We start from the raw sequence: 27,463 nt of genomic DNA, 5'->3' as shown, positions 1-27,463 counted from the left end.
ATCAGAAAAGATTTTGTTAATGCAAGAATATATATAAGATCATCACATCGCGGAGCTGAATAATACATATATTCATCTAATCGTTGAATTAGTTACATAATTATGATTAGAACTACCTTTGCTGTTTTACATACATAAATATACACATACATGTAAAATGAATAATAAGAGTGAGGTAGTGCTATAAAAATAACTGTCGAAATAGATCTCATTCTGATCAAGAATATGAATAAGAAAGACATTGTCAAACATAATCAACCATGTAACATTTCATTTAGTATAATAAGCTAAAGTTTTACCAAGAAGGCATTCTGAACAAAATGATAACAACAAGAAAAATATCCTTTTAAAAAAGTAATGAGGGCCCTGTAACAAGATGGTGAAGCTGGAATCCCTATTCTTACACGACCAAATTCCAATTTTAGCAAAAGTTTTATGGTCGCAAGTGCTGGTCGTATATCAGTACGGTCATCGTTGACACTAACCAATGACTTAATTCAGAGTAGACACCATAGATAATTTTTCCTCCAATGATTTTTTTTTCTTCGGATGCAAATCTCTCTAAAAATCAACTTATACATTTCTACATAAATATCTTGGATCATTGAAACATGAGACGCACGACGAGAATGCAAATAAGATTGCATAGTACTCCAATCTGGTTCACAAATAAATAAATATCCGTCTTAATTTTTATTAAACCAATGTCATGAATGAAGTATTATAAATAAAGCATTGTCATTATAGTTCTTTGAGCGTACATAACAAATGCAGTGATAAATAGCGATAATTTTGGTATTTCAGTCATTTTAATTTTATAGTGTGAGCAAAGGACATAAAAGATGTTTGATACCGTATAAAAAACAGGCAATATTTGCCTACAAGTGGCATATATGGACGTTTACTTTTTTTTAGACCAGAAATTGTGATTTCGTGCATGAATTTTGCATGTATCATCGGAAAAGCAATAAACTAATTAAAATTACCCAATGAAAATATTCGTCTTGCCCCCCCCTTCAAAATACCCCGATGACGCCCCTTAAAAAAATTATTAACTCTGTTTTGCTTCAGTATTTACGGACATTTCCAGCGTCACTAGTTTGAAAAGAAGTATCATAACGATCAGTAAAAGCATGGTTAGGAAAGTGATGAAACTATATACGATTCCAGGGGTGTGTACAATGGATTTGGAATCATACCATCGCCTTCAGGTTCCAATGCATAATAATATGGACCTTGTGATGGCGGTTCTCCTGTAAAAGGATAACAATGTTCACCCCCGTGTTCACCAGCCTGGGCATCCTTGCTTTCACCTTGAAGGAGCGGGCCTTGGATTGAGTAGTACTTCTTGTCAGAGCATGATAATTGACTCTGAGCTCCTCTCCCCTTTAGAGACCTCATCAAAGAATGATCGCCTGGGATGGATGCATATTCATACTCATGCGTACTATGATCATCAACTGAACCTTCAGAAATCACCTCATCGGGAATTTCAGTTTGCTCAGGTCCAGTTTGGACCACCCTGGCACAAACATCGACACCTACTGTTAAGGGAGGAACCTCATTTGGATGGGGTTCAACAACAGATGATCTTCTGAAAAGATTCGGATCACTTGCCCAAAGAGATAGAGGATCCTGATAGCTTTGTACTTTCCTGGTAGGTGGCAATTCATTCGCACGGTCATCCTCGGTGTCAAGTTCAGCGTAAGGACGATCTTCGCTTACTGGTCGGTCAGGGAGAGGTCGAGCGTTTACAAAACGCACGTGAGCGCTTGCCTCAACTAACCCTGGTCTAGCCTGCATCGACGGAAGAGCATTCGTGTTAGAAATCGCTGAGTCAGAGATGGACTGGTCATTTTCCTCCACATCTGAAGCTTCCTGACTTGGGGCGTCACTGGTAGAATTTGGAGAACCGAAACTTGTCAAGTCGGAGGGAGAAGATTGATTTCGTCGGATTATCACTGGCGGATCTATGGTCACAGGATGTTCAGACCGATGTTCCGTCTTTATGCTACATTCGTATTCGTTTTCGATGACTTCTGTAGGAAAGGGGATCCAGAAAGCTGGATTGAATCTTGACGTTTCTTCTGGATTGTGGGATTCTGATCTTCTAGGTCGTCCACGTGACTCTCCTTTCGTTGTGAAAGGGCACAGCTGGCAAAGATACCTATAATTCAAATGAGATTTTACAACCCTTAATGATCATTTACATATACATTTCTTTTTTTTTAACAATCACAAGAAAATTCGAACAAATAACTTATTTTTTCAAGTAACCATGGTTACTGATTAACGAGAGGAAATAAGAGCCAATTCATAAGTACTTTGTAAAAGAAACCCATTCTCAAAAAAAAGTCAACCTTCTATAAAGCGGCACATCCCCGTACATAAGGCTCGAGTTGGAGTATATGGAATTCTACGCAAATGGCATTCCACATAAAGGTAACACATACAATTGACCTATGTAAAAAAAAAGAAGAAATATTACATTGTCTAGCATCCCTTCCGTCACCATTTCCATGTAGTGTAGAACAGATGAACACATGACATCGATTTAGGCGTAATATTGTGAAAAATATGAAATTCGTCACATTCACTCTTTTCTTCTGAACAAAATGTTTACTCATAATTTTCTTTTCTCCTGTAACTTTGCCCACAAGGATTGGTTGCCCTCAGATCCGTTAATGACTTTGGTTGTCCCTGCCATGCAGCGCCACCACCGCTCTTGTATTAAATAGCGATACTTGCCTTGAATTGAACGGATTATTTCCCAATCTTGGCATTGATCATCAATGGCATCACACAGGTTGAATGTGCAGCTATGAGGTGCGTGAAAAATGTAGAGGTAGCAGGTTGGTGCATTAATTGGAAAAGAAATGCCTCATTTAAAATCATATAAAAAAGAAAATTGTGGCGAAAATTTTCGTGTTAGAAACGACTGTTTATATGCTCATATACCATTGCATCAACGCATATAAATCATGCTGCAAAAAGTATTGTAATCAATACTTTTAATGGACAAATATATGTATATATTAACATGCTAATTTCAATATATTTATTTAATCATAATAGTATAGATCAGATGTGAGTTAATTTATATCAAGCGCAATCGAATTGTTGATTCATGATTTTGCCCCCCCCCCCCCATCTCTTGGATCATAATCATAATGTTGCCTGTCAATGCCGATTTTGCAAAAATGCCGATTCCCTAAAATCAAATTTTTTATTTAATAAATACAAATGAAAACATAATTAAAATTCAAATTAAATAAAAACAAAATGTATTGTTAAAATATACATCTTAACGGTCTTCTCTTAATGTTATATTTTTTAATTTTATATTTTACATGCATTTTTACACTTACAAAATAATAGATTCGAATATTCTTACCAGTTTTTTGGGGTATTATTTCCATGAATCCCTCCTCTCTGCACACTTTTCAAAAGTAGGTGATGTGATGATATATATATCTTACCATTCCCACACAAAACTATCAAGCAAGTATGCAAATATTCCCAAGATCATTTTCATGATAATTAGAAAAAATGTATTATATGCGTTGATGCAAAATAAAATTTCATTATTCATATATCGATTACAACAACACATCATGTTACCATCACATCATATTCGTCTCTCAGTTTCGTTTTTTAAACAACGAGTTGAATATCCCGATATCACCAAAAGTCACATTGTCGTAAAAATCGTTTTAAAGTTTTAAACTGTTGATGCTTAAAAAATAAACTTAACAAAAGTAAGGCAAAATGGCAACGAATAAAATATATATTTTTTTTTATCATATTATTCGGTATCATCAACAATCATATACAATACTAATGTAAGGCGAGTCACATGGATATCAGGAATGGGGAAAAGTTACATAAATACACACGGCGATGCAGTTCCCTTAAGGATATCTAATTTTACAATACAATTTTGTTAATACCCGAAATGCCTGTATTACCACCGACATCACGAGTTATTTGTTTAATAAAACGGGTCGTGGGTATAAATTTGTCGTGGAAAGTTTTGTTCGAATCTCTTAAAATTTCCTCGGACAGCATAAAAATTCTTTGCTTGTGTATCTTAAACTGCAGCTATAAGCGATACGTCTGATGCAGCGAGAATACGGAACAGGCCACAAAGCTGCCCCCACGGCATCTATGTCGTTTAGCACAAAATGTAAATGGGCCCCCATAACATAAAAGTTACTACTATAGTGACTTTGCCATCAAATGGTAAATTCCTTGAAATACTTGATTCTGACTGGCTGATTAAAGGTCAAGTCCACCTCAGAAAAATGTTGATTTGAATCAATAAAGAAAAAAATCATAATGCTGAAAATTTCATCAAAATCGGATGTAAATAAGGAAGTTATGACATTTTAAAGTTTCGCTTATTTTTCCCAAAACAGTTATATGCACAATTCAATCATAATGCAAAGTAAGAAAATTGATGATGTCCCTCACGCACTATCTATTTAGTTTTTTTATTGTTTGAATTAGACAATATTTCAGCTTTTACAGATTTGACAATATGGACCAACTTGACTGAACCATATTTTATTAAACAATACTTATTCCACATGTCCAAGGAGGAATTAATCGTTGTTTTCCCGACGAGGAGAAAATTAGAATATTAATTTTTCACATAATAAAATACAAATGAAGTAGTAAGTGGATGGTGTGATCATCCTCATTTGCATACCGACCAAGATGTGCATATAACTGTTTTGGAAAATTAAAATATCATAACTTTCTTGATTTACATCCGATTTTGATGAAATGTTCAGTGTTATGCTTGTTGGATTTTTCTTTTTTATTCAAATAAGTGTGTTGTTGGGTTGGACTTGTCCTTTAACATTGTTACCATGGCAGTTAACATATATTGGATGGCAAATTTACTATAATGGTATCTTTTATGCAACGGGGTCAGCGAAATTATTTCATTGCGCCGGACTGGTAACATCAAAGATATTGCAACCACCGCCTAACAAGCCTAAAGATTACAGATATGTGGCATGCGAGCAATGATTGCCCATAAACAGATTCTTACCACCATTCATCATGTTAGACGTTGGCTCGGTGAACATACTTGCCGTTGCTAAAGAGGGAAAGATAAAAAGAAAGAAAAGAAGGTAATTAATAAGTTGTAGACATGACTTATTTAGTCATCGGTTGTACATCTAGACTTGAGATGTTTTCTCGGTCTAATGTTAATCTAGGTTTAAGATACTGATTAAGTTTATTATGTGTTGGCTAAAAATTAAAGCGTGCATTGTCTTATCGCTGTAGTATTCAGCGGTGCCATTCCCAATGTAATCCAGCCTTCAATTCAATTCACGTAAACACCCGTTTTTCTAAGATATGAATTAAATTATGTTATGATCCAAGGCCAAATATACCTGTGCACTGCAGGGCGAAAAACTTTCGATCCCGGCTCATACTGTATGAAATGCGCTGACTGAAAAAGAAGCTAACTCGGTTATTTGGTGTTTAGATTTGAAATGAAATAAAACGTGATGTCTTTCATTCATTTATTGAAGATAAAAACATTGAATTTGAAAATTTACTATATTGCAGCTATCGTCAATCTTCCCCATGTGACTCAATGCAACAAACTAAGGAAATAATTGATAATCATTAAAAATTCTGAATATTCATTAATTTATGTGAATTAGAGTGGACAGTTACTGTTTTATTATTCCGAGAAAAAATATGGATTGAAATCCTGTAATGAAATCGAATAATCATGAGGTGCAACTTTGCCTTCATAATCTTACCAGATACTGACAATGAACCATCAGGAGTTGTACCTATACAGAAATATGAAAAGGATACCAAGACGAAGATATTTACAAATACCGCCCACATGTTGAAATTCTGATAGAATGTTTACTATAACTCATATCATTTCTGATGGTAATACGTAAACTGTTACCCCAGCAAGCAATCAGTGAACTCTGTATTATTCTAATCCAATTTACCACATTTTCGCTATATACAGTTATACATGTAGGTTATATCCACAGGGGGTCCCAACATCGTCTGACATCCATTTGGTTTAATACATTTGGTCGATATGATTATAGAATTTGTTTAAGAATTAAACTCTTTGTTGAAGAAGTGCGAAAACTTAAGTTGATGAGTGAAAAATAGACCACCAGGGCATTTATATGAGTCCATGACTTAGCCCACGTGAATATCTGAATATCAGAGAAAGTGTTTGACAAAATGGCAATTGGACCAAAATGCTAGTCCACTTGATGCGGGACTAGATGTCAAGCGATCTTAGAGAATTTGACCTGCTGTAATCATGAGGAGAACACAACCTCCTTCTTCACTCGTACATTTGTTCTGTTTTAAAATACAAAACGACGAATTTTTTGTTAACGTCGTAAGTGGTGTACCGTGAGTCAAGGCATAGGGGTGTACGAACAAAAAAATTAAAATAGTTTAAGTTTCAAGTTTTTTTCTCATTTCCATCAAAAGTACAAATTCAAGCATACGGCATTAAATTTAGCAATTAAAGTTGAACACATACAACTTAACTTTTCTAATATGTAACCAAAATGAATAAATACTCATTGCAATAAAGAAAATATAAAAAAAGTTATTATTTTATATTTTCTTTTTCTGTTTCTCTTTCTTTCTTCCACTTTTTCTCCCTTATCCCTCTTTTTTTAAATGCCAGCCGATTGGGGAGAAGGCACGGGCCGCTCGCGCCCTCCGTAGTTACATGTGCGTCACTGAACATCATAATTATCTCACTTTACTTACCAGTATTCTTCATTCGGCATGATGGAATGGTTCCATGCCATTCAAAATCTTGAGTTGTAGGGCTCTCCTCACATCTCATCCTCCCATCTCCATCAATAAGCTCGTAATTTTCATCACACTTAGCGGTGATCGTTGTGCCGTATAGGAATCCATTCATTGTGTAGTACCAAGATCCGTCGGCGATTTTAGGGGGATCGCCACAGAAACCGTTAGTTGCTATAAATTTAAACGTGATAAAAGTCACAGGTGATATTATCGGATGGTCTAATACCACTTGGTCTATTATCGGCTGTTCGTCCAACTTCACATAGTCTAAACCCATTTTGTCTATAACCAGTTCGTCTACTATCCAATTTGTCTAAATCCCATTTGGTCTAATGACCAGTTGGGCTAATTCTCACTTGGTCTAATGAGCATTTGGGCTAACAACATTTAGTCTAATATCCAGTTGGTGTAACGTCACTTGTTCTGTTCTAATTTCCACTGCGGCTAATTCCCACTTGGTCTAATATTCAATTGGTATAATGACTACTTGATCTAAAAGCAAAATGGTCTATTGAAATTTGGGCCAATCGTCAATTGGTTTAATTTTCATTTCGTCTAATTGTCATATGGTCTAATGATCGTTGGTCTAAATTCCATTTATAAAGTCATTCATTATGATTTATTTGATCTCATGAAACTAACAAATATGGACATGGGTAAAAAAAATCAGTTAATACATTTCGCCATGGAGTCCCAGTCGGATATTTTCCTTTGGCAGGTCACGTGACCGGCTACCCCCCCCCCCCCCCCATTTTGGACTCCTTTGACGAGGTCTCGATTGTTTGATTTTAGCTTAATTGAAAAATATTGTTGAAAATTATTGTTCTGATTATCAAATTGGAAATTATATCATAATCTCGGAATATCCCCGGGGGCAATAAAAGTTGAGAAATGGCAATTTCTTGTGTGAGTTGTATTCTTGCTACAATATTTTTGCATGTTATGTTTACAAACCATTATTACAAAACAAAATTATAGGCCAATTCGTATTCTTCTTTGTCGAAATCAATCGCAATTGGAAATTAAATGAATCACAAGAAATCAAACTTACCATTGAAAAGATAGGCCCAGTACTCAATTCGTTTCATGTTATTTCTACAAACATCACGACTTTGAATAAGTCTGGAGACATTAAGTTTAGTTTGAGTGATACATGTGCAGTCGGATCTGTTTCGATGCACAGCATATTGTGGAGTAGATAGCGTCCTGCAGTGGGTAAAACACTGGTCCCTTCCAAGCTGTTCACTTCTTGACATCAGACCAGTGTATTCCGTAAGGTTAAAACATCCAAGCTCATTGAGAACTATTAAGAGAAAATAACAATTAAAAAATTGCCATGATACACCTTTGTTTACAAAATGACGTATTAAATCATTACCCGTGAAATAATTTATTATGATATATTGATGAAAAAACATCAGAGGTATATGTCTGTATATCCGCTTCTACCGCTGACCCTGTAAAGGACATCACCATCCTTCTCTTCATTAAAAAAATTAGTTAATATTCCTATATTCCGATTGTAAGGTTTTAGTTTTATAATTGTAACATTTTTTTTTTCTTGTAATCGCTTTGGACCATTCTGGGAAAGCGCTATTCATGACTTGATAATAATGACAACAACAATCATAATAATAACAATAATAATAAGACTGCTACTAATGATTGTAATAATAACGATGATAACAGTAATAATAAAATAGTTAACAGCCTGATCAATTTTCCCAAAGCTACTGAAATCAACTATTCCCCATTATAGAATAACAGTCATGTTAGGAATGTCGCATAGTCCTTTTCTAATCAGATAATTCGTTTTCTGTTGCACAAACTTTCATCAGAGCTTTTATAGGGCTATTTTCTCAGATTACCTCAGGCTTTTGAATTTGCGATTTTTCTTTTTAATATGTCACGTAGAATATCGTGTTAAAAGTTTTATATGTTCAATATCCCGTTGAACAAAACACTTAATCTTGTGGGAATAACAATTTGCTAACAATTATTTTTTTCACACGCTCACCTTTGCAGGTCACAATCACCGAGTTGAAAGTGTTCGAACACAGGGATGTCGAAGAATTACAATCCTCAAGATGATGAGTGTCTGATGAAGAGAAAAGTAATATCAAATTTAAAAAAAAATATGTTTAATATCTACACCATATTACAGTCACAATCGGGTAATATGACTCTCAAATTATATTGTTTTTCTCATTTCCTCATAAGGTATCAACGTGTTTGTTCATTTCTTCATAAATATTCATATCTGTAAATAACTGTAATCTATTCACTAAAACACATTCCAAAATTCTATATTACGAAAAACGGGCATGAAAAACTGCTGCTATTTTACCACGTAGGCATTTGCTTCACAAATTGGTCAATACTCACTTTCATTACATGTATAGCTTGTTCCATTTGACATTGTAGTAGAATCACCACCCCATGATGTTTCGTATGATCCTGGAAAACCTGCCTCTCTACAAATAGTGTCTGCAACATCGATGTCCCACTTTTCATTGCACATTGTTCGATTGAGGATTCTGATGTGGTCTGACCCTTCAAATGCTACAGTAGATTTTGGCCCTTGTGAAGAAAAACAGGCATACGTTTTAGAACACTTAAAATTTAATAGGCCTTTAGGTTATTGAAATTGAATAATTCAGAAAAGTAAAACAGCAACAAGAAAAAGGTGAGGCCTCTTTGACCTGTTTACGTTTCTTAATTACAATGGATCATTCAAAAGAAATAGAAGTAAATATTGTCACTGCAGTATTCCTTTGTTCGATTGGTGTACGGTGTTAGTATACTTTTACTTTTAATAATTATTAAAAAAATGCAAGGATAAATCAAATATAAAAAAATCAATATCTACTAAGTACACTCTTAAAACAAATCAGTCAAATTTACTAGACCAGTATTCAGCTGGGTGCAACTGATATGGAAATCACTGATAGTTACATTTCTGACATTTATATCCTAGTCAGAAAAATATATGCTCTAGTAAATATGACTAAATTTAATAGTCATACGTGAATTGAATAACAGTTGCACCCAGTTGACCATATTAACGAGACATTTTTACTGATTGGTGTTTAGAGTGTACGTCGAATTGTCGAGTTATTTCAGTCAAATCCTCACCAGTTTGAATCACCGAAGAGAGTGACAGAACAAATCCCATACCAGAACCGGATTCATCAGACTTGAAGGAAATGAAAAGGCGGTTGCCGAAGGAGTGAATAGGTGGAATCTCTTTGTTCCCAATGTATTTCAATGAAATGAAACGATATTTTTCTTCTTTAATGGTGAGAATGTCTCCGATTTCAGTGCTGAAATTAATAAACGTGACGAGGATTCTTTGTGAGGATGGTGCTTGTACACACCAGTTAAGTGTTAGATCGTTTGCGTAGTAGGTAGGGTAATTCGGAGATGTCAAGTTCCTAACAACACCAGCAATAAGATCGATCCTTGTACACCCTCCGTCACCTGTAATGAGAAAGGACTCATTCTACAATCACCAAAATGAAAACAAGTTTTGAATAATTGCTACGAATTATGCAAAACCACCTCTACCTTTTTTTACAGATTATCTGGCCCTTTTTTTTTTACTGCAGAAGAATTTCCCATGAAACGCAATCATAAATAATCGTATTGTCTTTAAATATTGTCGTCTCTGGAAAAAAAATCTCCTAGTTACGGCCCCGTCGTCACGATCACTATTATTATTATTATTATTATTATTTAATCATTTACCTTTCTTCGGATAGACTATATATATCTTAATTGCCTTTGTAAATACGGAATAAGTTTAATTAACATATGGCCAGATATGGCGTATCGGGAATTATTTACCAAAAAAAATTGAGCAGCCAAGCGAGCAAGAATTTCGACATTTTTTATTACAAAAATCCCATTTTGTAATACTGTATTTCACCATTCTCTTTTTATTTTTATCTTCTTCTTTTTCGTACAAAAAATCCTGGCAAGCGCACCCCCACCCCCCCCCCTCACCCGTACGCCACTGGTTTATACACAATCAACATCGTGATGCATGATCTTTATTCCAATATGTCCGGGTGACCATAAATACGTCATTGCGTTTTTAAAGTCAGATATATGAATAATTAGTATTACCTGAATTGACTAACCGACCACAAAACACCAGAGACGTCGATCTACGTTCCGGATGGATGGGGGTGGTCGTGAAACAAATTTCCAAAATTTACGCCAAATTATAAGAATTGTTTGTGTAAAATTTTAATCCAATTTTAATAGTGCTTTTCAATGCTTTTAAAACATATTTTCAGTACGTATATTGTATAATATTTTTAAGTTGTCAAAATTATTTGAGGTGAAATCGACATGTTTTCTCCCCATATTTTGATGGCTCGTTACGATCGTCTGCGTTCACGGAGCGGGGGTGGAGCAGAGGTACGGTGGCCGCATCCTTGTCAGAAAACAGGGGGAGCTTTTCTCGAAAGGGTAGGTTGAGGGAGGGGAGCCAAAATAACGAACCTTTTCGAGACAACCCGGGGAGCTTTTGATGAAAGGCAGTGCAGAGTAGTCTCTTGTACCAGTTGTGCACTTGTGTGACTTTGTAAATTTGTGTGAGGGTATGGAGGCCGCATATGAGGTGTGGTTGTGTGTAGTGTGGGTGCATGTTTGTCATCTTTGAAACACTTCGACGGACATTTGCATTAAAAAAAGGAAGGAAAGAAGGAAACAAAATTGTGCATTTTCATTGACTAGTAGGCTAATTCATTTTCGATAGTCTCGGCTAGTCTGCAGGCACAGACCCTCATTGGAACTTTGATCAACAAGTGTGCCTCAAGGCAAAGACTAGCAAATACAAAACTGAGAGCCTTCAGTACACAAGGCAAGAGTAGGCTGCACATTCAGACCCTTATTTCGAGTGAAGGGTTTGCCCAGCAGACTAAGTCTCGGCGGTGCACGCGTCGACTGGGTTCTGCCGTACAGGCTACTATTATATAGCCAAGGGCGCCGGAAGCGGGGGGGGGGGGGCCAGGGGGGGGCACTTGCCCCCCAAATAAAATTTTTGGGGGGCAAAACAAGATTTTGCCCCCCCCCCAAGGTGCCCCCCTGAAAGTAGAAAAATGATAAATTATTTAAGGACAAAAGTAAATGATCAAGGCACTTTTCTGCCCAAAAATGTCACTTCCATTGTCAAAAATGAAAAAAATTTGCTCCTGACGGGGCAATTACATTATCATATAAGCCTCGCGTCTTTTGACGAACATGTTCCTCTGTGAAACATACCTTTGATAAGCCCCTTTTCCATCTTATTACAGTGTGATAACGTTTAACCTTTTAATAAAAACATTCCAGACTAAAACCGAATGGCAAATTGATAGTGGTAGACTAGTGGTCCAGCATTGAATAGGTTTATAACTCTATGATGCTGGCTGTGTCGGCTTACAAACGCGCGGTCGCCCAGAAACGCTCAGACCGGACCCGATATCACTAACGCGCGTGAACACTGTAGTTACTCGAGCAATGTCATAGCTGTCCAGCCCAGAAACCATAACATCTCGAGATCGTCATTATCTCATATATTTGTTGCCTGAGTAAGTCATCCCTGAAATAGTAAGTATAGTTTAACAAAGATACAGAGTTAAATCATGAAAACTTATTTCAATTATTTCAAAGATACAGAGTTAAATCATGAAAACTTATTTCAATTATTTCAAAGATACAGAGTTAAATCATGAAAACTTATTTCAATTATTTCATTTTCAACTAAATATAAATTGAGTTAATACAATGATAACAAGTAAGTGCCCTGAAGCAAATACCAAGGAAATTTCAACTCAATATAGACATGTTATCAGAAAATTACACACAGAATAATCATGTGTACAGGATTATAATTTATAATTTGTGAAAATGGGGAATCCCACTCAATAGCATCTTTAATAGAGATAATGTTTAGACATGAAAAAAATAAAATCATCTGTGAAAGTGTCTACTTGACCCGACTCATATTATCCGAGATATGAATAAAAATTTAGATAAAGAATATAAAAGAAAAAATAAGCGTTACAGTACTGCTCTACTATAAAAAAAAATCTTAAGATATTTTCACAGCCCCGTATTTTCCTATTTTGTCGTTTTGTCTGATGGGCTGATAATATTTCAGCTCATAATAGCACTTATGTATTTTAGATTCCAAAACTTCTTCCCATTACCTGTTACTAAATCAGATCGAGATGGCAGCTATATGTTCTCTGGTTCATCCCAGCTTTTGTTATTCATGGACGTTTGCAAAAATAAAAATCCGGGGGGTGGGTGGGGCTGCAAGACCTAATTTTTTCGAAGAAACTTAAGAGCGAGGGGGTTTGTGATGGGGGAGCTTTGCATTTTCTAGAATAAAATTGAAGGATTTCGTGACCACATTTGGTGAATTTTGCCCTCTCGATCGGCGGCCCCCGGCTGCGTACGGTCATGTTTGTCATTTTAAAGTCTTTAAAAGGCCTATATTACATTGGTTTGAAACAATTTCGTTTGCAATAATGCTCGTCATTTGCTGGAACTGCGACCCTGATCATGAAGAAACACCAGTCTGGGTCAGAAGGAAGGAAACAGAAGGAGCAAAAAGAACTCCAAGAAGGTTTAATTCTCAAGAAATTTATTTTAGAAACGCAACTGTTATACTCCATTTTTACAAAAAATCCTTACCGTGGGGGTCCCACACCCTCTCCCGTTCGATCGCTTCGGTATCTCACGCTGTCAAAAAGATTGTGCCCCCTTCGGGATTTTGCCCCACCCCCAAAACTGAAAGTGTTCCGGCGCGCCTGTATATAGCTAGCAGCTTGCGAAGGAAAGCCAGTTTCAAAGTAATCGCTTCAGTGGCGTAGAAATGAGGAGGGGGGGGGGCCTTCGGGCACTTGCCCCCGCCCCCTCCCCCCAAAAAAAAATCACGGCCAAGAAAAAAAGGGAAAGAGAAGGGTAAAATTTATTTTTTTCTGAATATTATGCCAAACATAATTGGATTTTTTTAAAGATAAAAATGTCTAAATCTTTGTTCGCACACACCTTTTTTTTTTAAATAAATTTTGCCCAATTACGCCACTAATATGTTACATTACGATTCTATGCAAATGCTAATTTATTCAGAATAAAATATGCTAATTCTCCTAATAATTCTGTTATTTTGTTTGACTTTGCAGAATTGTCGGGGGTCTAGAATTAAATCATTATTATGCAATTTTATTCGAAATCATAAAAAACTGCAAGCTCTTTTCTTTTTCTCCTATCAGTGGCGTAACGAGCCCAAAATTTTGAGGGGTCAGATATGTCGTATTGGGCAAAATGTACCAAAAGTTGTGAGCGAGCAAGAAAAAATTTCGACTTTTTAATTTTTCATAAAAATCAAATGTTTTGACAGGAAAATATTCAGAAAGTGATATCATATTTCACCTTTCTCTCTTTTTTTTTCTTTCCTGTTTTCCCCCTTTCCATCCCCGTTTATTAATATTACATTGTCGTTATTATTTGATGAATAATTTTCATAGAAAGCTCCTCCGGTTGTCCCGAAAAGGTGCGTTTATTTGACTCCCCTCTCTCAACCCACCCTTTTGAGAAAAGCTCCACCGATTTTTCCGCGAACGTAGACGATCGTAACAAGCCTGTTTGGATGGGGACGACCCCTCTCTTGTCTCCAGGAATGACGCGTCTGCAAAATACGACAGAATGGCCAAGCCGGGGTTTGAAATTGGGCGACATATTGTATAACAGTTTCCTACTGGGTAAACTGACAGAATTTGACAATTGTTAAATCAACATTTTATAAATTGTTACACAATTATACATTGGGCGATTTCACACTAGAACTTAAAAAATATCATAAATTTCAACATTGTTTAAATAAGTCATAAGAAGTGTATTTTTTGCTATGATACCTAAATTTTATGAAAATTAATAGTTTTTACCAAAAGTAAGGTCAGATATAGTTGGGGTTTTTTGGGGGCGGTAAACAACGGAATTGTCAATTTTCAATAATCTTGCTGATTAAATAGTCTAGTACAAACACTGGCTGAAACCATTAGTGTCAAAGCATGAGAAGTTTAAAAATATTGCAGGTCAATGGAATATTGTATCATTGATGGTTCCAAATAATATCTACAACATTGGCTCCATGATTCATAATAGGGAAGCCATGATTTTTCCGAAACTATTTTTGGCAATGTCCCATACGACGCAAGAAAATGCAAAAGTTCTTCTTTCATTTTTGATGACGCAATATTGCGATATTAGTTTCCCTATCTTTGACTCATGGGTGATCGATTCATCCTATAAGGATCTACTTACTGCCCTTTATTTTTCAATAATTGTCCAATTAAAAGTTATCCCGGACGACACACAATATATACTGCATTTCATTGCAGGATTTGGATTCAGAAACTGTAAACAGTAGGCCTATTTTAATCTAGGTAATTGATGTGACATCAAGTGAACTGAATATTTTTTTTTCTCCATAGAACATGAAATAGGTGATTCTAACCATTTTAATTGATTCATGTATTGATGTACAGTAGGCCTATTCTTTTGTGCATCCCTTCAGCTAAACTGGTGATTTTAATTTGCCAGAGCGGTTAATTTATTTGTCATTGAGCATGAAAAGAAAGCCTTTATAATAATTAATTAACCCTAGCATGGAAGATGATATCATCTTGCATGCTACTGTGAAATTATTATAAGATGTAAAAAATATTTCAATATCAATCATCTATTTGGACCTCCCTTGATGATCACTATTTTTTTATATACAGTATTGAAACTCCTTAATTTTATCAAGTTGTTAAAAAAAATCTGGAAAATAAGACAAACCATGTGGTTCGATTAAATTCAGAAAAGTTTAAATAAAATTAAGATCGCATACCTTTAGAAAACTTTATGTGGCATTACAAGTGACACTTCTGACATATATCATGTATATACATTTTATACAAAAATCATAACATTGTAGCCCCATAATCACACACACAATTTTAATCATTCGTTGTTTAAATAGTGCATTGGAAATCACCACTAATTAATTCACTGAAATTTAACTTCACACTAATCCTCAAGTTTGTTTTTTAGCTCTTGAAAATTCTGTGAACCTTTGGACATTTCCCATTATGAAAAAAATGATGACATAATTGCTCCCAATTGTATATATATAATGGATAGAATGAGTTACTTAATTATATAAGGCTTTTCATTAAAAAGGGAGAATATAGGGAGAATGCCCTTTTTCTGATTGATAGCCTGTTTTATACAGGCTGTCCAGTACAACACGCAAGACAAACTGTCCTGTACGACACAGTATTTTGTTTATGATATATTGACAGAAATATCCTGCCAATAGCGGGTTCTAACATAATAAATGTCTTTAGTTTGATAGGATTATCATTATCATCAGCCAAATAAAGTGATTGAAGAAGTCAAAGAGACATAAAGTAAGAAAGTTTGGCTTAAATTTAGAGATGTCCGTACGACACATTTTGAGTGTCCCGTATACGCCACAGTGTTCTCGAAAACAATAATTTGCTTTATTTATTCATGAATGTTTATTTTGCTTTCAGTCTTAATGAAAATTATCAGTCCAACTCACAGACATTAGTTTTACGAACTTGGGGTTTCCAATAAAACCACCCTTTCTGCGTCCGTACTACACATTACTGTTTTAGTCTGTATTATGCAGGATGTGAATTCACGTAATGTGAAGTCTTGGCTTTCCTAACACTCTGGTAGTACTTGATGATCACCTTTAGTTACTGAAAAAAAATTCTTGTCGTGCAGGGCCCCTTGGTAGAGCAGTTTTGTAATTGAAAGGGCTACCATGCTGAAACAAAACGGAAATAAATAAATAAAACTGTCAAATGTTCTCTAAATGTCCCGTACGACACGTATGGAATCACCCCCATTACAAAGATCTAAGATTAATTTGAGATACTATGTGTCACAGTTACGGCCACATGCGGCCAGTCGGGTTATTTCAAACCGTATTTAAAAAAATATTGCAACATCTCATTATTTTTGCTTTCCCTTATGAAAGTTTAAACTTAGTAATGTTTCTTCTCATATTTCCGACCAGACATGTAAGAGGCAGCGACAATTGTCTTACGAAAGCATATTTCCTTTTCAACTGACCAATAAGTCTGTAGTGAGGCAGGAATAGTTTGTCTATATTTTGCAAGAAAAATCCCATGAATCATAATTATGCCATCCTTGCCGTATCAAACACGGCTTTATAGTAAATAAGTTAGATAGCCCTCCATCCTTTCTTACCTCCATGGTGTGACATGAAATATACTTACTTGTTCCATGTGCTGTAATAAATATCAGAGCAAGAAGTAGAGATGAACTCAGAACAGAAAGGTGAAAACTTTTTCGAGAATACATGATGTTTCCCGCGTTTAGGTTGACTGATTGATACTAGTATATGGTTCTCTGAAAAAATATTAAAATCAGGAAAAGAGAACGAACAAGAAATAAAGTCATGAAACTTTCTCATTTGGTTACATGATTGATAGTCGGAGGCGTGACATATTTATCGTGTTTACACTTAATCGTCATTTGAATAGGCTCGCGGTTCTGAACCGCGAGCCGATGCAGCATCGGCTTTCTCATAGCGTGTAAACGCGAGTAACTTGCATCGGCTCGCGGTTCAGAACAAGCAATTTGCACCACCAAAGTAGTAGGTTCTGGGGCCCGTTGCAGAAAGAGTTGCGTTTAAACGCAAGCCAATTTTTTTTTTGTTCAGTTAATACACTGACAAGCTTAGATATCCCACTCAGAAAAAACACTGTATTGTGGCTGAAGAGGGCGGTTACTCGTAATTCCGAAGGTTAGTAATTCCGCAACACGTAAATTGCCTATATACCTCCGAAAAAGAGAAAAGGTTCGTTAATTTGAATATTTATATGGTGTTATTCCGAAGGTTGTTTAATCAGAAAACAAAATGAGGTTCGTCATTCCAAAGGTTCGTTAATCCGAAAACAAAATAAGGTTCGTTATTCCGAAAGTTCGTTAGTCCGATTACGAGTCAGGTTCGTCATTCCGAAGGTTCGTTAGTCCGAAAACGAAATAAGGTTCGTTATTGCGAAGGTAAGTTAATCCGAAAAATGAAATAATCGAAGTCGGAAATACCGGAAGGACAAGCGCAATGGAAGGGGGAGGGGTTAGAAACACCGTTCGCGCTTTTTCCAAAGTGGACCGATCTCGAAAGAATGTCACGAAGCAACACGATGACACAACGAACAAGATTGCCCGATCTATTCCCTCTTCTCCGTTTCTAATCGCACGCCATATCAAACCATTGCTCATTGTTCGTTCCTCATATTGGGTTATATCGACTTTCGCTCGCCTTCGGCCGCAATTTTTTCAAATAGGTGAACCAAAAAATCGATACCCTTCGCATGTCATATTTATCATTCGCTTACCGTTCGTTAAAACAATTTGACAACAGTTACTGATCACACGATTTGACTGAAATTTTATTTGAATTCGTTGCATTTCGTTCATTTTTTTCCTATTCGTCACCCTTCGTCCGCCTACATTCGGTCAGGTGTGAGGGGGCTTTAAGTTAGGCGTTCATCTTTGATGTATATATTGTTATTTTATGTTCAAGGATACCAAAACCCAAGAGGAGAAGCAATCTTATTGGAAAGAGTAAAATGAGAGGAACAATTCAAAAAAAGTGTCATCAAAATCGGTTATGAAATAAGCAAGTTATGGGCGATTAAAAAGTCTCGTTGTACTTACTATGTGGATCCTCAAATTGGCAAACGTGCTTCAAAATGGCTGATTTTGTGGACAACTTTCCATTTGTTTTGTACACATATTTTCAGATTTTCCCTTTATTTTACATATTTCACATTATCTCCTCCTGACCTTGACATATATGGTGTGGATTATATTTTCCCATGACATATGTTGTGCTCAGAAGGAGGCAAGATGCAATTTGAAAGATGAGGAAAATCTGAAAATTTGTGTACAAAACAAATGGAGAGTTGTCCACAAAATCAGCCATTTTGAAGCACGTTTGCCAATTTGAGGATGCCCATAGAAAGTACAACAAGAGTTTTCAAACTCCCATAATTTGCTTATTTCATAACCGATTTTGATGAAACTTTTTTTTTAAATTGTTCCTCTCATTTTACTCTTTCCAATGAGATTACTTATCTTCTTGGGTTTTGGTTCCTTTAACAGGACCAAGCTAAAAAAAAAACAGTGTGTTTTCCTGTATAAAGATATTTTAATAAATGAATAAGTTTCTGATTAAAAACAGTGCTTAGAATGTCAAGTTTTCAGGTGCGAAAAAATCACAATTTTCTGGCTGGCGCTCGCTTCAATAATTGAAGAGCCCACTTGCAAAAGGGTTGGGTCCATTTTTCATTAAATTTGATTTTTATATCTCATCGTGTATATCTATATAGTAGCTGTTGTATAAGATGATACCAAAGAAAAGTTGAAATTTATATTAAAAAGTGAGCTAAAATGGCAAATAAAAATGGTTACACTTCGTAATTCTGAAGGTTCTTTATTCCGAATGTTCGTAATTCCATTCCGAAACACGTATATTGCCTATACCTCGATGTTCGTTAATCAGAAAACGTAAAAGGGTTCGTTAATCCGAAAATTTGTGGCGTTATTCCGAAGGTTCGTTGTTCCGAAGGTTCCTTAGTCTGAAAATAGGGTTCGTTAATCATTTCGTTTTCGGGACTAAGGAAACTTCGGAATTACGAACCTCATTTCGTTTTCGGATTAACGAACCTTCGGAATTACGAACCTCACTTTGTTTTCGGACTAACGAACCTTCGGAATTACGAACCTCATTTAGTTTTCGGATTTCCGAACCTTCGGACTAACGAACCTTCGGAATTACGAACCTCATGTAGTTTTCGGATTTCCGAACCTTCGGAATTACGAACCTTCGCAATAACGAAACTTCGGAATTACGAATGTATATGCGATAAAAATTACTTTTTTCAAAAGGGGTTAGGTCCACACAGATTTTTTTTGGATAAGAATATCTTTTAAAAAATGAAGACAGGTAAAATTCTTTTATACCCAATTTTATGTTCTCATGCAATCATGAAAATTCAATTTCGCATAAGAATATGGGAGAATAAAAAAAATGATTTTCTTGGAGTGGACCTAACCCTTTTTGCAACTAAACTCTTCGAAAGAACTCATTTGTCAAAAGGTGTTAGGTCCATTTTTATAACTTTTATTGTTTTCTTTCTCTTAACCTCGATCTATATTTTTAGTCGCTCTAATGAAAACAAAGAAAAATTGAAATTCAAGTGAAAACGTGAATGAAAGTGACAAAGAAAAAAAAATCACTTTCTTTATCAAAAGAGATTGGATTCATTTCAGTTTGCTTGCAAAAGGGGTTAGGTCCACAATGATATTTTTTTAAAGATATAGAAAAAAATTGAAGACAGGTGAGTTTCCTTTATGCCCAATTTATGTTCACATTATAGGGTAGTACAGGCGCGTACGTAGGATTTTTGAAAGGGGGGGGGTTTCTAGCTGATTTTTTTTTTAAAATCTCCCGCCCAGTCTCTAAAAAGTGATGAGCGGGGGGGAGGTGATGATTTTTTTTTTCAGCGCTGCAAATAAGACAATAACATTTAAGTGGGGATGGGAATGTAACAGTGCGGTCATGACCTAGTCTGCAGGCACAGACCCTGATTGGAACTTTGATCAACAAGTGTGCATCCACGCAAAGACTAGCACATACAAAACTTGCTGTTCAGTACACAAGGCATGAGTAGGCTGCACATTCAGACCCTTATTTCGAGTGAAGGGTTTGCCCAGCAGACTAGTCATGACCCGCGAGCGAGCAGAAATGTTCTCGTTTTTGCGTTGAAAAACATAACCTTTTTGTCAATAGTTTGTTGGTATCATAGTCGATGTTACATGTCCTTCGGATCGTAGCACTCATGATATGGCCAACTGCGTAGCCAGGATTTCATTTTGGAGGGGGCGGTAAATGCACGCAAAGCGTGCCAACACTTACAGAGCGCGCGAAGCGCGCTCCCTAGGGGGTGGGTGCAGGGAGGGGGAGTTTTTAGTGTTTCATAAATTAAAATGAAAAGGAGCCGTTTCTCTTGTCTCTAGTACCTCCAATTCGGTTGACTATATTGCGATTTTGAACCTTGTTTTCAAAAGTGATTGTAAACGCACAAAAGAGGTATACAATGGAGGAAATTAAAATGATAATAACTCCTCGCGAAGCGCGGAAGCTAAAGTGATTTATCAATTTTTCTTGCCATAAAAAGGGTCCCGAGAAAAGGGTATTCTCAAAGATATATTGAAACTTTCTTTGGAAAGATCAGATTTGATTACAAACAATTTAGCATCAGTGCATATTTTTAACTCGCAAAACATATGAGAAGATTGGTAGAGGAAGATATTCCTCCCCGCGATGAGCAATGAAACTCAATTTCAAAGGGCGGACGTTTCATGAAATGTAGATATCTCTAATACCCAATCGTCTCTAATTCAATTGATTTTCTAAGATTATTGAACTTCATTACAAGGAAAATAGTGCGCATAAAGTTGAAACTTCTGTGATTTATTGAAATTATCTATCTATATAATAAAGGATGATTAATTTTTTTGACTTATCCTGAAGCGCTTCATTTGAATATAAAGAAACTTAAGTGTCATTCAAAATTTCAAACTGAGGGCGCAAAACAGGACAGGAGATGAATGTATACAGGGAAATGACATGAAGTTTAATACAATTTGATAAAAAAATATTGTACTTTTTATTTAATACGACACGAATTCCATACCTTCCTCTTTTTAAATTAGGAACCTGTTTGCCCCCAAATTATGGTTGTTTATAGTAATGAGCTGAAAAGCGGGAGAAGCTGACTTTATGGAGGTGACGGCAGAAACTGATATAAAGATTTTACCCGCTCGGAGCCGACCAGACCAGAAGTTGCGCGATCAATTGAAAAAAAAGATAACTTCATACATTTACTTCGGCCTAACCTTACTCAAATTCATGCCCTAATGTATACAATTTTAACTTTAACTGGCAAGAAGCACATAGCTGAGGTGGAAAAACAGGGTTAGAGAAAAGGTGGGGGAACAATGGAGAACTTCAATATTGTCATTTAACCGCGCGCAGCGCGGAAGCAAAATTCATATATGAATTTAAAGCAAGAAGAGTGAAGGAGTTTCTCTTTTGAGAAATAAATAAAGAATAAATAGAAAAAACACAAAGCTACCTTTCTTCCCTTTCCTTCCTTCCCTTTTCCTTTTCTCCTCTCCTTTTTTCCCTTCTTTTCTTTTCTTTTTGGGGACGTTTTGGGGGGGGGGGCGACCGCTCCCCCTGGCTACACGCCTGGATATGGCCTTGATCAGAACACTAGAAACTTGAGAAATGTCATGAATAATTACCACTAGAAACTTGAGAAATGTCATGAATAATTACGAGCGAGCGGAGCAAGCGAGCCGAAATGTTTGCGTTTTTCCGTCAAAACATACAATTCTTCTCAATAGTTTGTTGGTAATGATTACATATTAGTTGATGATACATGTCCTTCTGCTCGTAAGTCTCATGATATGGCCTTGATCAAGAGACTAGAAACTTAAGAAATTTCATAAATGATTACGAGCGAGTGGAGTGAGCGAGCCGAAATTTTCGCGTTTTCCCGTCAAAATTCTTGTCAATAGTTTGTTAGTAAATCAAGTATTAGTCGATGCTACATGTCCTTCTATTCGTAACACTCATAATACGGCCTTGAACAGGAGACTAGATACTTATGGAATTTCATAAATTATTACGAGCGAGCGGAGCGAGCTAACCGACATTTTAGCGTTTTCCGTCATTTTGGTTTTCATATTGGTAAAACATATTTTGTAAGAAAACGTATGTCTTTGTCTTGGTTCACTTGTATTCATAAGTATACATCATAATAATCATGTATGGCCTTGTTAATGGCGACACCGTGATCATGTCGGCGACATGCGGAAATAAAAGATATAATAAAATGGAGCGAGCGAAGCGAGCGGAAATTTTTTCTTTTTTTTTTTTCGTCGGAAACATGAGATTCTGTTCATTATTGCTGTCATATACTTGACCAGACCGACCTCTGGGGAGACAAGCAAAAAAAAAAAAAAAAAAAAAAAAAAAAAGGGAAACGAAAAGGGGGGGGGATTGAATTTGAACCCCAGAAACCCCCCCCTTGCGTACGCGCCTGGGGTAGTACATCATGACAATTTAGTTTCTCATAAGAATATTGCAATAAGAATAAAAACATAGTTTTTCTCGGAATGGTCCAAAGTGGTCCGAACCCCTTTTGCAACTAAACTCTTCATTATTGTTCAAGGTCAACTCCACCTCAGAAAAATGTTGATTTGAATCAAGAGAAAATCAGACAAGGACGATGCTGAAAATTTCATCGAAATCGGATGTAAAATAAGAAAGTTATGACATTTTTTCAAAGTTTCGCTTATTTTTAACAAAGTAGTTATAAGAACGAGCCAGTTACATCCAAATGAGAGAGTCGATGATGTCTCTCACCACTCACTATTTATTTTGTTTTTTATTGTTTGAAATTATACAATTTTTACGAATTTGAAGATAAGGACCTCCTTGCCTGAGGCACAAAATGTTAAAATGATGGAATTCCACATTTTCAGGGAGGAATGAAACTTCATTTCGCATGACAATGACGAGAGAAGAAAAATATTTCATATTTCATATAATAAAATACAAAAGAAATAGTGAGTGATATCATCAGTTCCTCATTTGCATACCGACCGAGATGTGCATATAACTGTCATGACTGTTTTGTGAAATGAAGCGAAATTTTAAAATGCCATAACTTTCTTATTTTACATCCGATTTTGATGAAATTTTCAGTGTTATGCTTGTTGAATTTTTCTCTTTTTATTCAAATCAAGTTTTTGTTGGGATGGACTTGTCCTTAAAGTAAAATACTCATCCTGTTCATACAAAATACTTAGAACGTCCAGTTTTCACTTTGGAATATCACACAATTTTGGATAGTGTTTTGCGCTCGCACCAATTATTGATTATTAGGATAGTCATTATGTTCCTGGTTAAATAAAATGCCTAGAATGTCCAGTTTTCTGATTAGATAATCAGCTCGCGCACACATTATTCGATTGGTGAAATATGTAACCCGTATCCTGTTCATGCGTAACTAAATTAAGTCTAAAAATGTTCCTTTTCTGGTCAGTATATTAAAAATTTTAGCTCACGCTTTGCGCTCGGGTTATTCTTGAGTTAGATTCACATCCCTTTTTCATGATTACAAACTGCTCGAAATGTGTTCTTTTCACGTCTTTTTATATGAAATTTCCAAAAGTTTGAGCTCGTGATTCGCGCTTGCAACATCTCGCAAGGATGCCCTTTTATCAGCAAATAGGTCCACAGGGGCGGATCCAGCCTTCGCCAATAGGGGGGCCCGGAAATTTTTTCAGCCATATATCTCCCGATCGGCCGCTCGAATATGATTTTTGCCGGGATTTTTTGTTTCTTTGAAGGGTAGTCCTAATGGTCACTTTTTAGCTTTATTCTTATGAAACATAAATGTATAATACCATAACCCTTATTTATATAATGCGAGCGCGAAGCGCGAGCTAAATTTTTTGGAAATCTTATGCACTTTTTCCTAAAATTTTGAACATTCTGGGAAATGTTTGTCTTCCTGAAAAAAAAGATGTGTATGCAAATTAATAATTACTACGAACGTAAAGAGTGAGCAGAAATGCCGTGATGGAAAAGGTCATGTTAAATACCTGCTTGCAATTAGCCATGAAGACGTTACACATTTTAAAAATCAAATAATGCGAGCGCGAAGCGCGAGCCGAATTTTTTGACATTTTTACCTAAGGAATGGAAATTCTTAGCACGTTTTGTTTAACAGAATAGGTATATAATTAAACATGCGAGCACAAAGCGTGAGCAAAAAATTTCGAGATTTAGACCTACTGAATAAGACACTCTATTCATTTAGTTTTGTAAATCATGAAAAGGATGAGTAAATGGGGATCTTCCTTACATTAATAATGCGAGCGCAGAGCGCGAGCAGAAAATTTTTGTATACGTTTTGAACTGCTCGAAATTGTACCTGTTATGGACTGCTTGCATTTAGCCATAAAGACGTTACATATTTCAACATTCAAATATTGCGAGCGCGAAGCGCGAGCTGAAAAATTTTGACCTTTTTTACCTGAATAATGGAAATGCTAAGCACTTTTTGTAATCTTGGAAGGACTCTAAGTATATAAACTAAACTTTATTGATGCAAGCACGAAGCGCGAGCGGAAAAATTCTGGACACTCTATTCATGTTTTGTAAATCATGAAAAGGATAAGTTATTTATCCGCGAGCAGACACTTTTTGATATTGTGATCTGAAACTGGATGATTTAAATAGAGAACAATCTGCGAATCTGAATTAACGTGTGTTTTTAGATTTTGACCTAGAATTTGGTATTCTAAGTAATATACCTTTCTTATCATGAAAATCAATAAAGCGAGCGCAAAGCGCGAGCTAAAACATATGATATTCCGATCTAACAAAGGGTCAATTTAAGCTCTGTATTGCAAACACTTTGAGGGGAAAATTGTGAATCGTGATGGATGACAGTTAAAAAAGAGCTGATGTATTTTATTATTATTACTTTGAGTTTCAACATAGGACGGGGACATTCTATAAGGGCATTATGTCATCATAAGAAAATGATGACATCTTCCTATTTCTCTTCCTTAGCATGAGAGCTCGAAAAGTCTGTTAATATTATGGCCTGAAAACTGGACATTTAAAGCTCTTTTGTAATTATGCATAAAATGCATGATATCTATCAATGCAAGCAGAAATCGCGAGCCGAAATTTTTGATAAACTGTCATCAAAGTAGTTTGATTTAGAATTAATATTGGATATACATAACTCACTAATCAAAATGCTAGCGTGAAGCGCTAGCTGATACGTTTTGACAATCTGACCTGAATAGGGAACTTTTTGAGAATTTTATGGAATACATGAAAATAATAGGTACCTGACAAATCAAATTTTGCGAGCGCGCAGCGCAAGCAGAAAATGATAATATTCAGACCATAACACAGACATTTGACAGAGCACTTTTTAAAATCAATTTGTAAATCAAACAAAATAATAAAAGTTCAATTTCCCAGCTGAAATATGTTTTTTATATTGACTTCAAAGTTTGATATTTCAAGCTCCATATTGAGCAAGATATGCAAATCCCCTAAAAGACAATAAGAGCGCGAAGCGCGAGCGAAAATTTTATATCCTAACAAATAGATTTTTCAAAAAATTATTTTCAAAGTCTTCCCTCATGTTATTTTATTCAATCATGTTCCTCCTCTTATGTTTGCCTTTCTTCTTCTCTCTTTCCCTTCCTTTTCCTTTTTTTCCTTTCTTTTTCCCTTTTTTCTTTTTTTTTTGCTCCGCCAATAGGGGGGGCCCGGGCCCCTCGGGCCCCCCCCTATGGACCTAATTGACGAAAAGGCGAGTTTTACAACTTATCAATCAGAAATTACTTTTTTTTTTGCTCAACCTAATTATTAGTAAAACAGATGATAATCTCATAGTAAAAATATCCGTTTGCACCAAAATACCCTTTAAGGCATATGGGTGCCCCATTTTGGCCCCCCTCCCCAAACGAAAATACGTCCTCTGACTTATAGAAGGGCTCCAGAGGTAGAATTGCAGGCCAAATGTGCCAGCCCCCCTCACATGACGATAACATTCATAAAGGACGATCTATACACGTAATATGAACTTACCTATCTTTAGTAGCGCGGATATTTCACTCCCCCTTTGTTTACTGCGGAAAACTATCAACTGACAAAGTGCGTTAGTCTAACGATGCAAACACAATTAAGACCAACGCAAAGCGCGGGGAAGTTCCGCGGGGAAGTTCCACAGTGAGTAGGCCCTAATGCAAGCTTATTGAGCAACATTTCTTTTTGAAAAATGCGAAATGTTTCACGTTTGAAACGAAAATAGAATTGATATGAAAAAATGTATACTCATCCCTCCATATGCATACCAATAAATTACACGGTAATAACTAATCTAAATATGGACATATTATGTGAATTTGCCCGTAAGATATTGCCCAACCTATCATGTAAGCGCAGGTCAAACCAAAAAATGCTCAAAAACGTGATTTTTTTGTACAAAGTCAATGCAATTTGTGTTTTCAACCAAAAATCATAAATTTATAAATATTTTAGTTTTGCTGGTCTAAGTGTATTCATTTTTTGCTTTTTTATAATCTCAGAAGAGTCCCCAACAAATTATATTTAAAAAACAATGAAGAACAAAAGGTCAAATAACAAAGAAATATTTTTTGCAAAAAAAAAAAAAATAATACATACAAAATGATTTGCTATAGCGATTTGTTTCATGTACCCTTGCTAAGAACACCACAAAGAGTTTGTATACCAGAAATTAGAACATTTGGAGTTTTGTTTTAAGGAGTTATAGGAAAAATATGATTTCGCATACTAATTACGCAAATTTAGCAAAATCACTTAATAGCGATTCGCATGAAATTTACTTTACAATTTCGTGATTATGTCAGACAACCCGTGTACCAATTTTTGTCGCGA

At 35.8% G+C, this 27,463-nt stretch overlaps 1 protein-coding gene across 1 annotated transcript; it reads right to left on the bottom strand.

Annotated features, from left to right (window-relative positions):
• Positions 1-256: 256 nt before the first annotated feature.
• On the bottom strand, positions 257-26,740 carry LOC121426410. Its single transcript, XM_041622705.1, has 11 exons — positions 26,633-26,740; positions 17,145-17,277; positions 9,964-10,308; positions 9,214-9,408; positions 8,846-8,926; positions 7,880-8,131; positions 6,784-6,999; positions 5,787-5,819; positions 5,060-5,107; positions 2,749-2,819; positions 257-2,167 (listed from the first exon to the last, which is right to left on the bottom strand). Exons 2-10 carry the CDS (start codon positions 17,227-17,229, stop codon positions 2,764-2,766), a joined length of 1,311 nt encoding a protein of 436 aa, XP_041478639.1. The 5' UTR covers positions 17,230-17,277; positions 26,633-26,740; the 3' UTR covers positions 257-2,167; positions 2,749-2,763.
• Positions 26,741-27,463: the final 723 nt, after the last annotated feature.

Source organism: Lytechinus variegatus, chromosome 1 (assembly GCF_018143015.1).
Source record: "Lytechinus variegatus isolate NC3 chromosome 1, Lvar_3.0, whole genome shotgun sequence".
Taxonomy (NCBI): Eukaryota; Metazoa; Echinodermata; class Echinoidea; order Temnopleuroida; family Toxopneustidae; genus Lytechinus; species Lytechinus variegatus.
The sequence above is the reverse complement of the archived record's forward strand: the minus strand, read 5'-3'. Positions and strand labels throughout refer to the sequence as shown.

What these genes read in the sequence shown, in the direction of transcription:
- LOC121426410 (XM_041622705.1), bottom strand. Translation starts at nt 17,229, where the DNA reads ATGTATTCTCGAAAAAGTTTTCACCTTTCTGTTCTGAGTTCATCTCTA. An exon ending in TGGTTCATTGTCAGTATCTG is followed by an intron (nt 5,108 to 5,786) that starts GTAAGATTATGA and finishes TTCCCTCTTTAG; the next exon opens with CAACGGCAAGTATGTTCACC. An exon ending in GTCTAACATGATGAATGGTG is followed by an intron (nt 2,820 to 5,059) that starts GTAAGAATCTGT and finishes CGCACCTCATAG; the next exon opens with CTGCACATTCAACCTGTGTG.